General features: G+C 43.1%; 1 protein-coding gene across 1 annotated transcript in view; it reads right to left on the minus strand.

Annotated features, from left to right (window-relative positions):
• Positions 1–289: 289 nt before the first annotated feature.
• The window catches only part of tjp2a (tight junction protein 2a (zona occludens 2)), a 34,398-nt gene continuing 21,158 nt past the window's right edge, over positions 290–13,529 (minus strand). Inside the window, exons 5-25 of the mRNA XM_070850086.1 lie at positions 13,129–13,231; positions 12,210–12,996; positions 11,583–11,686; positions 11,055–11,208; positions 9,724–9,835; positions 9,164–9,294; positions 8,964–9,042; positions 8,646–8,796; positions 8,448–8,556; positions 7,771–7,990; positions 7,459–7,646; positions 7,244–7,339; positions 6,993–7,072; positions 6,704–6,914; positions 6,132–6,232; positions 5,789–6,013; positions 5,526–5,630; positions 4,622–4,825; positions 4,102–4,179; positions 3,189–3,274; positions 290–3,076 (exon numbers count right to left, since the gene is read on the minus strand). Of these exons, the coding sequence (XP_070706187.1) occupies positions 2,920–3,076; positions 3,189–3,274; positions 4,102–4,179; positions 4,622–4,825; positions 5,526–5,630; positions 5,789–6,013; positions 6,132–6,232; positions 6,704–6,914; positions 6,993–7,072; positions 7,244–7,339; positions 7,459–7,646; positions 7,771–7,990; positions 8,448–8,556; positions 8,646–8,796; positions 8,964–9,042; positions 9,164–9,294; positions 9,724–9,835; positions 11,055–11,208; positions 11,583–11,686; positions 12,210–12,996; positions 13,129–13,231 (3,481 nt within the window). The 3' untranslated portion in view covers positions 290–2,919. The remainder of the gene's footprint in view (positions 3,077–3,188; positions 3,275–4,101; positions 4,180–4,621; positions 4,826–5,525; positions 5,631–5,788; positions 6,014–6,131; positions 6,233–6,703; positions 6,915–6,992; positions 7,073–7,243; positions 7,340–7,458; positions 7,647–7,770; positions 7,991–8,447; positions 8,557–8,645; positions 8,797–8,963; positions 9,043–9,163; positions 9,295–9,723; positions 9,836–11,054; positions 11,209–11,582; positions 11,687–12,209; positions 12,997–13,128; positions 13,232–13,529) is intronic.

Genomic DNA, 13,529 nt, shown 5'->3' on the forward strand with positions numbered 1-13,529 from the left:
CAGTTTGACAGCAGAGGACAGATTATCTCACTAGGCCGAGTGTTGATGTAAAATGTTATGTTTGACCAAAGAGGAATCTTGGATTTTATTGTGCATATTTAGGTGGCAAACAGAGTAAATATTACCTTTGGTTAAATAGCTGTAATATCTGAATGTAATCATGTTGGACCTATACATTGTCAGGGCGACACGGATGATAAAAACCTTTTGAAGTGAGGTGGTCAAGTTAAAGGGGAATGCATGTACAATTCTGCTGAATAAACTCAAGAAAAGGCAGTGGTCAGTAAATTGGTTTGTTTTATTCAACAGGATTTGAACTGAATGAAGTTGGCTGTTAATTCAGAAAATGAATGAGGCTCCAGTTCAAGAGCAACAAGAGATGACTGCACTGAGGTACGCCAGAAACATTTCAAACCCAGCTGTCCCCTTTCACACTTCTTTTCAGTCTATTTGTTTACTCTCTACCTGTATACCCGGCCTTAAATCTCTGAGGACAGAAGTACAACCTGGTGCACCGTGGGGAAAAAAGACAATGTAAAAAAGAGATTTATTTATTTGAATTTCCATGTCTGTTCTGTAACACTTAAGAGATAGCAAACTTAAAAAAAAAAAAAAAAAAAAATCAGACAATTCAAAGAAACTGATCAGCCAACATGATTGCCGTCACCTTGTTCCAGATGCTCCCGTGTATGAAGACTTGACTGTGTTCAGCGTGTATTCAGTATAAAAGCATATATGCAATAACAGTATGATTGTCTGTGGATGCGAGCAGCTCATAAAGACAAACGTAGAAACTGTTTTCTGTGCTGCACCTCTTAAATCATTCCTCACAGTGAAATCTGTCACATTTATCTGGTCCGTCTCTCCCAGCTGACATAAATTCAGGCACCTGCACGACCTCCCTAATTTACAGAAGGGAACTGCATTCACAGATTGATTCATTGTCTTGTGACTTCCACATGTCCATTCATTAGTATGAGGTTCCTGTCTTTTAGTCAGAAGATCCTTCTGTATCTCCTAATTACGATTCAGCATCTCAATAGTTTTTCTTTGGTGAAGTCAGAGTGCTTCTGTATCAATAAGTTGATTCCATCTGTCTAGACAATTATGAACAATGTACTGAACATATCTGTTGTTCGGTCCATTGTTTGCACTCAGTGTTAGAAAGCTGGTCGGTCATAACATCAAAGCTACGAGGCACTTAAATATGCTGCTTCCCAGGATGCACACATATTACACAGTGGAATGTATATAATGGTATGGAGGGCTACAACACTGGTCTGGATTCTGGACACAGTCTACAGAACTGTATGCATGGTTTGGTTTGGAGTGATGCTCTGCCGTACCAGTAAATTCAGAAACCGAGATAAACGTCTGTTTTTCTGAAGAACATATTCCTGCGGATCTTTGAGAAACTCAAACTCACCAATGATCTAAAAGGATGCTCAAAGGCTCTTCGAACCTCTGCACTTTTTTACCTGTTTCCCCAAACCTAAACAAAGATGGAAGCTGGAATGGCTGACTGTGCTGTATGCCACTGCTCAGTTTGTATGAGAGATTTTATATTTGTCTGTACATCTACTTTGTTTTCTGATTTATTCACCCCATTTTAGATTTTCTTCTTTCTACAAAATGAGCAAGGAAATACTGCACCTCTCAATAAATAATTTTTATCGTGCACAAGACGAAATATTTTTTCTTCCAAGTGTTTTAAAGGCTAAAAGCCACCAGGGGCGCCTGTGTCGAGGCTGCCTGAGCTGATCGCGCCCACTCTAGTTAAAGCTTTAAAACCCACTAGAAACGCTGCAGCACGTCCCAGAAGCAGTGTGGCACTCTGCTCTGCTTAAGATATACGCAAGGTCTATTTTTCATGGAAGCCGCAACCCGATTACATCAAGCAGCACAAATCAGATGAGGCGGGCAAGAAGTCAGGCAAACAAACGGCAAACAGAATCCGGTCAATTTTCAGAATAAAAGGCCCCATGCAGACTTTCAATTGTACATTTCACCACCACAGCACTATTGTTTTATAATTGGTGGCAACAGGCCAGACATTAACTGGCCAGAGGGGTTTTAACACTGTGGACGATGAGGTTTATCTTGGATGTGGAAAATACTTTTACTTTCACTTCAAACCGCTGTCTCTAGGCTTCAGCACAACAAAGTAGTAAATACATTTAAACCACACAAAATAAGAAATGTAGCCTGTTGCTCATGTTAGAAGCACGAAAATCACAGGACAATGACCAAATCCACAAAAGGTGAGCAAGTTAGTTAATCAGCCGGCAAAAAGCTCCGTGTCTGAAATGCTTCTGAAACGGTGGGATTTTAAGCTGCTCTGAGGAGCAAAACCAGAACACAACTGGAACGTGACGCAGATGTGACCAGTGGGTTTTCGGGTAAGACTCTTTGTTAACCAAACTTATTTTGTACTTTTGAAGGTATATCCAGAATCAACAACCTCATGGGCATTTCAAACATCGCAGGATATTATGTCTCAGAAAACATGTTTAGCTCTGTGACTCAAATGTAATGGTAGAGCATGGAGTACATGGACAGACAAGAATTGGGGCTAAGTGTTCATGTAATGGGGAATAATAAAACCTGACTTGTAACAAAAACCTTTACAGACACAAAAAGAATATTTACACTGAAATATCAGCTCTGTGAAAATGTGTCAAAAGAAAAATTAGCCTTTTTTTTTTCCGGACATGTGATGGTGAGCGTCTGTGTGTCAGAACAGAAGTGAAAAGTGTCCCTTTCCAGGAATCTGACTACAAACGAAACGTTCTGAGAGTTTACATCAAGGTAAAGTTGTGTGAGCTGTTACCAAGGCAACAAATGCCATCTGCTTGTAGAAATGATGAGGAAGGGATCCAGCCTTGTGCAGGGGATGATGTCACTTCCTGGTTTCCCAGCCTACAGCTCAGTGTCTTTGTATTTCTGAGGATTGTAGTATCCTCTCTTGGTCTGGTCGACCAGCTGTCTGCGGTACTCGTCCTCGTCGTCCTCGTGTCCTCTGGTCTCCGAGTACGGTGGCCTGAAGGGAGTCTGCTGCTCGGGATTGGAGCTGGAACTGAAACACACACACACACACACCAATTCTCCAGCAATTTAGCTTCATTTTTGATAAGACCAAAGCTTGGTCACCTGCAACATCTTAATAAAGAGTCAGCTGATGCTCTCACCCTATTGGCTGAGGACGGTTGAGGTTGGGTTTTGGCATTTTTACTGGGACGGCGTAGATATCTGGATGCTTCTGGGCGATTTCCAACTGTGCAGTGAGCAGAGAGTAGACCCAGATATGTCAGAACTAATACACAATTTAAAAAACACCACAAGTCGTGCCAGCTCTGCTCCACAATCACCCCAAGAGGATAGACGTGTGTGCAGCTTACTGCAGCTCTCTTTACTCAAAGGAGAAGTTGACATTGGTTGGAGTCTACCTTAACAATACCACCCTGCCCATATGTACACTGACACAGTTAACTGCTGCTGAAAGCATTGCTGCTCTCCATGCTGGTCAGTACGAACCTCTTCCTATAGACATGCAAGTCCTAAATTAAAGAGCACCTTGCAGGTTGGAGACCCCGTCCAATCAATGTGTAGGAAAATGATCCAGGAACTACATTTTCATTAAAGATATATTCATATTCCCTACTGTAACTTCTGGAGTCGTTCTTGTGAGAAGACCAGAAGAGATGTAAAAAGCACTTATAAAGCACATTAAATCTTGCATTACCCTTAAAATGAGTCATTTTCACACAAGCTTCAATATAAATGTCTAAAAAAATGAAAACTTGCAGGTTGCTCTTTAAAAAATGTGAACCTACTTTATCCCTTGAGTTCTTAAATGCCTCAAACTGTTTGTGAGGTAGGAAAACACCTCAGCATTACAGGGCTGATTTTTCATGAATGTACATGTCAAAATCTAGATGTCTGAAAGGGATTTTATTTGCAATTCTCTACTAATCCTACGGGTCTGTTCTGTTGCCACAGTCACCACGATAGATCAGGGCAGGGCTACACAACAATGGCCCCTAAGCTGACCCCCCCCCGTACACCACTTCAGGCCCAAATATGCATAAAAACAGCACTGACTCGAGCACTTTCTGCCTCCTGCAGCTCCAGGATCCTCTGAGCTCGGGCCAGGTGGTCCATCTTCTCAAACGCTTTAATCTAGGAGAAAATAAATAAATGTTGATCAATGTTCAACTTTTGATGATGAAGTATAAATAAATATTTCACATCCACATGACATGATTCATATAACAGTGACTGAAACACTTGAGTGTGAACATTTAGTTAAATGAAGGTGGCAGAACGCTGTTATGACAGATGAGTAATTACAGAAAAGGGGGGGGCAAGACAAATGCAGATACATTCAGTTACCTGGTCACCCATTTTCTGTTTCATATTAGAAGCAATAAGGAGGAAGAAAATGAAACGTATTATTTAATAACTGAGTCAAAGCCTCTGCGATATTTTTCTGGCATATCCAACTTTTAGATTTCTTATGTTAAAGACAGTATTTCATAAAGGGTAAAAGTGAGATTTAGAAAGACATAATAGGGATCCGTTGGTCCAAAAATGCAAATAAAGAAATAATGATGCTACTAACCTTGCCCAGGAAGGATTTGTTGGCGGGGTCCTCCTCCCTCCCCGGGCTCTGCTCCTCGGACGGCTGGTTCAGACGGGTGACGCTGGGCTTCAGGGCCACAGGAGGGGGAGCCGGCTTGTTTCCGCCCACGGCGTCGCTGCTTATGGTGCTGCTGGAGTGAGAGTCATAGCTCCGCGATGAGTCAGTCCGAGTCTGAACCCGCACCTGTCACAGGAGAGAGCTGCTCATGACGTTTCGGGCCACCTGAAACCTTTATTCAGAAGCCAGACGGGATTTTTTTTGTTCATTAAAATGATTGTTCAGTCCTGCTGCTTCAGCACTTCTAGATGCATTTTAATGGCCAGCCGAGGGATTCAAACTGGCGACTTATAGCCATGTTCAGAAAAACTATGTGGAGTGTAACAGGAAGTAGAAATGTCCTTACTGGTAAAGGACATTGTAGGACGTGGCTGCTTGTGTTTAGGCAACATTTAACATGTTTATATTCCTCAAAGACAGGAAGTGAAAAAAAGGTAACTTTGCCTTCAGTACAGCGACTCAGCAACTACATTGCTTTGTTATTGAGTCTGTTAATCAGAGGAAATGTATGCAGTAAGTAGTGCCTTCTGAATCGTATTTGTTATCTTCATTATTAATATGACTAGATTTATTATTATTATACATCCTCAATTCATATACATTTTACATATTTTATCCTAGTTTTTCTATGTTGACAATGTGTTGAGTCGTGTTTTTTTTTTTTTAAACATGTTCTTCATCAGGAATCAAAAGATCGTACTGGCACTAGTAATCACAAGTCCATACTTTGAGGAAGTTGACATACTTAGAGCACTTACAGCGGGGGTGATGTTATGGAGAGATTTTGGGAAGAAGGAGGGGGTGGATAGGTGGGTGGGGGTCTCACCTTTGGGGGTTCAGGGACAAAAGAAGGGGGAGGGCTGGGCTCTCTGTTCAGCATCTCTCTGCTCCCTGACCTCCTCATACGAGCCCGGGGTTCAGGGTGAGGTTTCTACACACACACACACACAAATGTTAAAACAGACAGTAAGTAAGTGGCGGTGAGTGTTAGAGAGGTGACTGTTAGAGGGGTGACTGTTAGAGGGGGACGTCTCCTACAGTATTTACACTACAGTTGTAGTTTCATACAGTACCAGCAGGCACTCTCACCTCATCTGGCAGCACAGGCTCTGATGAACGACTGATGGCCGACACCGGCTGGGGCTCGTCTAATGTTTCGTCCAGCTCATTGTCAGTGTAAGCCCCGCCCTCATCTGCTGTGTCTTCGTAGTCGCTGGTCAGACGGCTGTCCATGCTCAGGTAATCTGCACTCATGGCAGATAGGTAGGACATGCGGTCATCATGGAGATCCAGGTCCTCCTCTGTACCGTCCAACTGGGGAGAGGAAGAAACAATTCAAACTCAATACTGGATGTGCCATTACTCATACCACTCAAGATCATAGTTCTTGTAGCCCATTAAACTTTTTACATTAAACCCACGTAATACTCACCTTGCCCTCACACACCCACACAGCTCTGTCCTGCTGCTGCTGAATGGAATCTTTCACGCTGCCATACCACGCGTCATTGGCCGAGTTCAGGTCGATAGTTGCTAATCATGCAAAATAACAAACAAAATAACAGAAGTTGCTGTCAGTGCACCAGTGTGACTCTTTAAGGCCAGTTGTAGGCGCCTGGGAGAAAAAGATGATAAAGTGCTTAGAGTGGTCGAAAAGACTAGAAAGGTGCTATACAAGTAAAGTCCATTTAACAATACATTGACATTCACACACTGATGGTAAGGCTGCCATGCAAGGTGCACACCAGCTCATCAGTTAGAAAATTGCATGGAATAAAAAAAGATGATCTCTGGTTCCGCTTCATCACCTGCTCATTTGCACACTCACATACTGATAGTAACAAGGTAGCACAGTGTGCTGGCCTGACAGGAACCGTTTGGGGTTCAATGCCCAAGGACACTTTGACATGTGGAAAGGAGGTCCACTTCTACCCCCTGAGCAACAGCTTCCCTGTCCATCAGAGTCTGACAGAGGTAAAGGATGACTTTCTTGGTAGAACCTACCAGTGAAAAGGTGTGAGCAGGTCTTCCTCAGCTTGACGGCCTGCTCATACAATTTGCGTGAGCTGCGGCTGGATCCAGGTACGAGGCGGTTCCTCATGGTCTTGACACCTTGCTTGCTGTCGGGGTTCAGGAAGATGACGATGGGATACCACTGGGTGTAGTTCAGAGTGTCGACAGCTTTAGGAGTCACATCCAACAGAGCATGGAGGTCCTGAGGATACATGTGGGTGAATGTTAAATGACGATACAGTATTTTCAGAAAGCGGCATCATTGTCTAATAAACCATACCTGTTCAATAATTTGTCTAATGGTGTTTAGTCTCACCACCCCAGAGGATTTCTCACTTCCTGCATCCTTGGGCTCTGTTTCTGAGAGAGGAAAGAAATTATTTATAGTGCAGAATGAGGAACATATGAAAGGACCTTTCATCCTAAAATACTTGAAATATTCACCATAGCTGTAATATGACAATGTGAAATACAGTGCTGCAGTACAATTATAACAAACCTCAATGAAGAGGTCATGATGTAAGCACTTACTAGCAATGAGAAACTTGTCTGGCATGTCAGTGGCCAATTTTTCATTCACTGTATCAGAAATGGGCCCAAATATCACCACAGGTCTCCTGAAGCCAGCTGAATGAAACATTCAATAGGAAACAAATTCAGTCACAAGTAGTCAGGAAAAACCACAGGACAGCCAAAATATATTTTGTGTGAAACTGCACAGAGGACTGTGAATAACTTTTGGGTACCTTCACGTAACACCACTCTCTCATAGGCAGGGAATCGTGTGGTGATTGGAGCTGTGCTCAGGTCCTCTCTGCTCTTGCGCAAGTCTTTCTTTTTCGCTGCCCTTTGACCTCTCAGCCGCCAGAAGTCTCCTCTGTCGTTGCCTGATGCTGCCCGAGCAGCATTCTGGACATTGGCCATTTGTTCTGCTCTGTGAAGGAAAACAGAAACAAGCTTTGATCAGCATCATGTCTAACAACCAATTCTGGATTACAGATGCACAAATACCAATTAATTTAGCAAATAATCACCACAAACATGACCCTTGCACACACCTGCTCTTGTTGGGGATGATTCCTTTCTCCAGCAGCTGGTTGTCTTTGTCAGAGCGGATTGCAAGCCAGTTGCCCAGTTTGCCATCATAAAGTGTGTCTGTCACTTTGAAGATCTCTCCTCTGGTGAAAGGCAAGCTCTGAGGAGCCTCCTTCTCATACTCAAAATGAGTTCTGATGAAGAAAGAGTCGCCTCTGCCCGATGCTAAAATGTCCTTGTACACTGAAACAGAGAACAAAATAAAAACTCTTGTCATTCTAGGCCTATCCACTCTCAGTGTAAGAAGATAATATCCTCGTACAAGAAAATAAAACTAAATAAAATATTTATAAATCTAAATAAATGACACAATAGTATAGTAAAGTGGATTAGGTGTACCACAAGGCTCAATTCTTGGTTTGCTGCTGCTCTCGAACTACATGGTTTATCTGTAAATTAATTCAGAAACCTAGCATACATTTTTATTGCTGTACAGATGACATCCAACTTGACAATGCAGTCTCTCCCGTTTTCATTAAGTTAGTATATAAACATGCATATGTCAACTTTAGCGTGCAGTAGAAATGGTTTAACAAAGCAGCAGTTTTTCTGTATTTATCTTTCTTTACCATTTTGTCATTAACGGCGATACCTATTTTTATTTGTTTTATTAGCACCTATTATCTATATATTATAGTACCTTCAGGTTTGCTTTGAGCAAGAATGGTTACATCTTCTCCTTTGGGAATCTCCAGGAGGTAGAGCACAGCATCCTCACGCACCATGCCTCTGAAGTCCATGTTGTTCACCTGAACAGACAAGAAACACTTTTAGAACGGGTGGTACAGTATAAAATAAACTTACTTTTTTTTTTTTATGTGGATTTAAACAAGTTTACCTTCATGATCTGATCTCCTGTGCGGAGACCCTCCTGCTCAGCTGCACTGTCCTCCTGAACACCAGCAATGAAGATACCAACATCATTTCCCCCTGCCAGCCTCAGACCGACGCTGTCACTTTTCTGGAACTGCACCATCACGGTGTTCGGCCTGGATGATGAAAGGAATATTTCATGTTAAATGCAAAAAAGGAAGGAAAAATGAAAGACATTCATATTCAGTTATAACTATGGATCTCTGTCTTATGAACTTAGAGAGCACCGATCAAATGCGTGGTCTAGACAGCGTCACTCTGACTAACTTTGTGATCTACTGACCCATATACTTCCTGGTCCTCTATGCTTGGCTTTAGTGGCACCTTTGGAGGAGCATGAACCTTTGGGGCTACAGTGACAGCTGGTACAGAAACAGAAAAGAAACATGTTTGTGTTTTCAAGTTAAAACATTTACCTTTACATCACTCCAAAACCTGTGAATGACCAAAGCTTTACATATTCAGTCGGAGAGGCGTGTTTACCTGGAGGAGTTTCTGGACGTGGCTCCTCCCTCTCTGCCTGCAAAGGGGGCATGTCCTCTACAGCTCTGTCAGGAGGTCTGAATGGTGTTGGCATGGCACCCATTTTTGCCAGCCTATTGGGCGGGTCCTCTCTGATAATATCACAAACTCAATATATCAAAATGTGTTTAATCTCTAATAGGGTCAGCTTGGTACCTTTGTGGCACGTCATCCCTCAACATCTCCCCCAACAAACAAAAAAAAAACCTGAGACCCAAAAGTTCCTGTCTATTCATCAAGAGAGACAAAATGGCTGACGAAAAATAAATATATGGACCTGTAAAATGTTCAATGCATAGAAAATTCCTCCTCAACTTAATGTGATGGATTGGGTAAGCTTAATGAAGCATACATCAACATAATCCTGCATTATCCTGATTTTTCTGTTGTATTTAACAAAGAGATAATAATAATGGAATCATTGGTTTTGCTCATTTAAAGATGACATTTCTGTAGCTGCTGACCACAATACAACTCTAAATCAATTCCATCTTGCAGCTCAAGATTTAATGACATCTTACCTGGGCTTTTCTCTAAGCCTCTCATTGGAGGAGTGGGAGGAGAGGTCAGAGTGGTGGCCCCGCCTGTCATCCTGTGGAGAGTAGGAGCGGTACGACTCAATCTCAGAGATATCTGCAACACACAACAACAAACAGGTTGAAAAATACCACAACCTTTCAGAGCTAAGTGAAGATCTGAGAGTCTATGATGCCTTTGAGTTCCGGATTGTTTTCATGTTCAGGAAATGAGGAATAAAAACATGTCTGAAAGAGCAAAATGTTTCATTTCTCCTTGATGCGTCTGGGTTTTTTAAACTGCATAAAGTGGCTTTTACATGATTCAAATGGCCCACAGGCCATAGAGGCAGAAAAGGACACACCCACACCCACACCCACACACACACACACACAAAGGTGCTAAACAAGTGAAGGTCACATCACTACACAGTGGAGCATGCAAGTAATTATATGTACCAGCTCCAAATATCTTGATTGTGACACAGGTGACTCAACAGCACATTTAAACTTTGAAGTCTAGGTTGCATTTCCATGTATTTTAGCATGGCAGGATTGATGAAGCATAGCAATATCAAAAATTGAGTAGATGTACTTCAGGTGATTTGAACCTTGCAGAGCTGAAAATCCTCACTCACACAATCAGTCCCTATTGTTCTCAGAGGTCTTAACAGAGAGAAACCAGGGGGACGCTGCGGTGCTAACTTTAACATAATGAAATTCTGTCATATCCAATTGCAGGATTATGACGAGGAATTAGATCACCCTGCCTGAGGCGAGTGAGCACTTTCACACATGCAGACACACTCTCTCTTGCACTCACACACACACGTATGCAAAATCCCAAAACCAGACAAAAGTGGGTCACAAGTCTTCCGGCTACCCCCTCCCTCCCTGCAAACATTTGGTCAGCGAACAATCCACTCACACCACTTAGCTAGATTGGTCCCGACCAATCACAGCACGCCATCTGGTCATGTGACATTAAAAACAGGTATAAAAGAGCGAGCAATCATTGGTGGAGGAATAATGGTGATAGTTTGGTGAATCTGTGGTTATCTCATTGTGTCAGTGCTGCTTTGTAAAATATATTGCACACATTAAATACTTAAATAATACTATAAACTGATGTGTGAGTAAAACTTTTATTTTATGAAGTGAAGACAGGTTTGGTCGGCATTTACAACAACAACAAAAACAAGGATGACGATGGTTCCACGGTTGATTCATGTAAAGTTCATATGCAGTGGGTTTATATATGACGATGGCAGCCACTCGCCAGGTTTGCCTTTACACTGGGTAGGACCTGCTGCTTTTCAGTTTCGAGTGTCTCTCACCATCGAGCTCTGAGTCGCTGTCGACCATCGGGGGGACTCGGATCAGCACCTGCCGCCGGTCTCTCTGCACGACAAGCTGCAGCTTCCCGCGGGACTTCTCAATAAGCTTCCCCGCATCGCTGAGAGACAGGTTCTCTGTCACTGTACCGTTAATCTGACAGAGAGAGACAGGAGATTATGAAACACTGTATTAACTAAGACACAATGCAACAGTATGAGCTGTGTTTTCAAACACTATTGTCATAGAGACAGTGAGTGGTATGATACAATGCTGTGAGAGAGTTTTGATGCTTCCAGAAAATAAAAAAAACATGAAGAAATCTTCCCCTCTTTTTATTTACTCTTCAAACGCAGCATCCTAACTGAGCAGACTCCTTCCAACACCAGTTATGTTTTGGACTGTTGGTCAAAATCTCTAATAACGTCCCTTTGACATTAGTGGACTAAAATATTTAAATCTGTAATCAAAATAAACATTATTTGCAATTCCATTCTGCCATGAAGCTTGTTCGTGATCTGCACTCCTACCTTTAATATAATGTCTCCTTCCTGCAGGTTCCCATCTCTGCTGGCGAGTCCTGTGCTGGTCATCTCTTTAATGAAGAGCTGACTGCCGAGACGAAGGCCATACTCTGGAAGAGAGGGTCACAAGTAATTTATCAGCACATTATCAGGCTATACAACCTACATCTATCATGTCTGACTTAAGTTGGTTTATTGTTACACTCAGTCTCACTTCCACACTCTAAATAATTTCTATCAAAAGGTCTATCGAAGTAAACTATTTTGTTAGCTCAGAAATTTGCTCATCACCCCTTCATGAGAATTAGTTCTAACTTGTTTTTATGCTCTTGTTAGTGGTACCTTTTTCTAAATGGTAGCTGTGGAATAATTCTTCCAAAGAGTTAAATGTGGAAACGGTTTCCCAGATGTCCAGCAAAATGGCATCATATCTACGTGTCTGACTTGTTAAATGCAACTGTTTTGTAGTTTTGGCATCAGTAATGAAACATTTAACAAATTTCAAGAAAGATATCCAGCCCTACTTGTTGGTAAAAAAATGAATTACAGGTTTTAAAGTACCAACTGCATGTGTTGTTGGTAGTCCAACGGCCTAACAGAAGCAACTAGCAAGAAGGTTTGTGAATTTCTCACCTTCGTTGGGCCGGTGCTTCAGCAGCAGCACATTCAGAGGTTTCTCCAGCGGCTCCATGTCCCGGGCTGGGCGGGGCAGAGGGATGGGCATGGCAGCAGGTGACGGTGAGCTGTCCAGACGGTCTCTGCTCCCACTCCTCTTCATTGGTTCTTCATACTTCCTTGGGTCACTGGGGATGCGTTCACGTCCTCGTTCGAAGCTGTGGTCGCGTCCGTGGCCTCGCGCCGGGCTGTCTCGTCTGTGGTGCAGGTCTGGGCTGTTGGTGCGGTCCAGGGTTCGCTCGCTGCGGTAACGTCTGTCTGGGCTATACTCCCGGTCAAGGGCTCGCTCGCTGCGGTAGCGCCGATCGGGAGTGTGGTCTCGGTCTAATGCGCGCTCACTGCGGTATCTTCTGTCTGGGCTGTAATCGCGCTCCAGCATGTGGTCGCTCCTGTAGCGGCGATCTGGGCTGCGCTCTCTATCCAAAGTGCGGCCTCTGCTTCCGTCTCTCTTGTACTGCCGGTCCGGACTCAGGTCTCTCTCGGTGCTCCTACCACGTTCCCGTCGGTCATAGTCCCTGTCATAGTCACGCTCACGTGTCTGGTAGCCAGAATCCATGTAGCTTCCACCACCTCGCTCCCTCTCCAGGCTGTGGTCCCGCCCCCCGCCACTCCGCCCGCTGTACACACTGCGACGGTCCTGCTCGTAGTTGTAATCATCATTGTAGTCATTGTTGAAGACTCTGTCATCAGGTGACGGGGGACGGTTCAGCATATTGACGGGAACCTTCCTGGGCCTCTTGACGGTCTGTTGATGAGCAGACACAAATGGACCCTCAGCATCATAATCACATTGCATCTCAAGTGAACACGACTTCAATATTTACTTGATAACAAAACAAGACTAGGTTTCCAACAGCAAAACAAAAGCTTTACTTACAATTTTTGCTACTTTGCCACATTTCCTGAGGGTCTGGACAGCGAAGGAGTGCATGGCCCCCTCCATGGGGATGGCGTTCACCTGCATCACTCGGTCATTCTCACTAGACATAAACACACGTTGATGTGAGCGAAACATGCTCAACTTAACAACAGCCTGGTTATTTTAGGGGTTCACAGGCTGCTTAATGCGAATGTTCATTCTAACTATAAAGACATATCTTTTATGGATACATTTAATTTAAACAAATGATCTTAACTACACACATTTTATATTTTCATATGAACCTAAAGTGACAGCAGGAACACTAATGTCTTTGTCTCTGTTCAGAGGTTTGCTTGGAACCTTCCCAATGAGGGATATAATGTGACTGCTGCAAGTAGGGGAATAAATCCTTTGAG

The sequence above is a fragment of the Pempheris klunzingeri genome, chromosome 19 (genome assembly GCF_042242105.1).
Source record: "Pempheris klunzingeri isolate RE-2024b chromosome 19, fPemKlu1.hap1, whole genome shotgun sequence".
NCBI classification, from domain to species: domain Eukaryota; kingdom Metazoa; phylum Chordata; class Actinopteri; order Acropomatiformes; family Pempheridae; genus Pempheris; species Pempheris klunzingeri.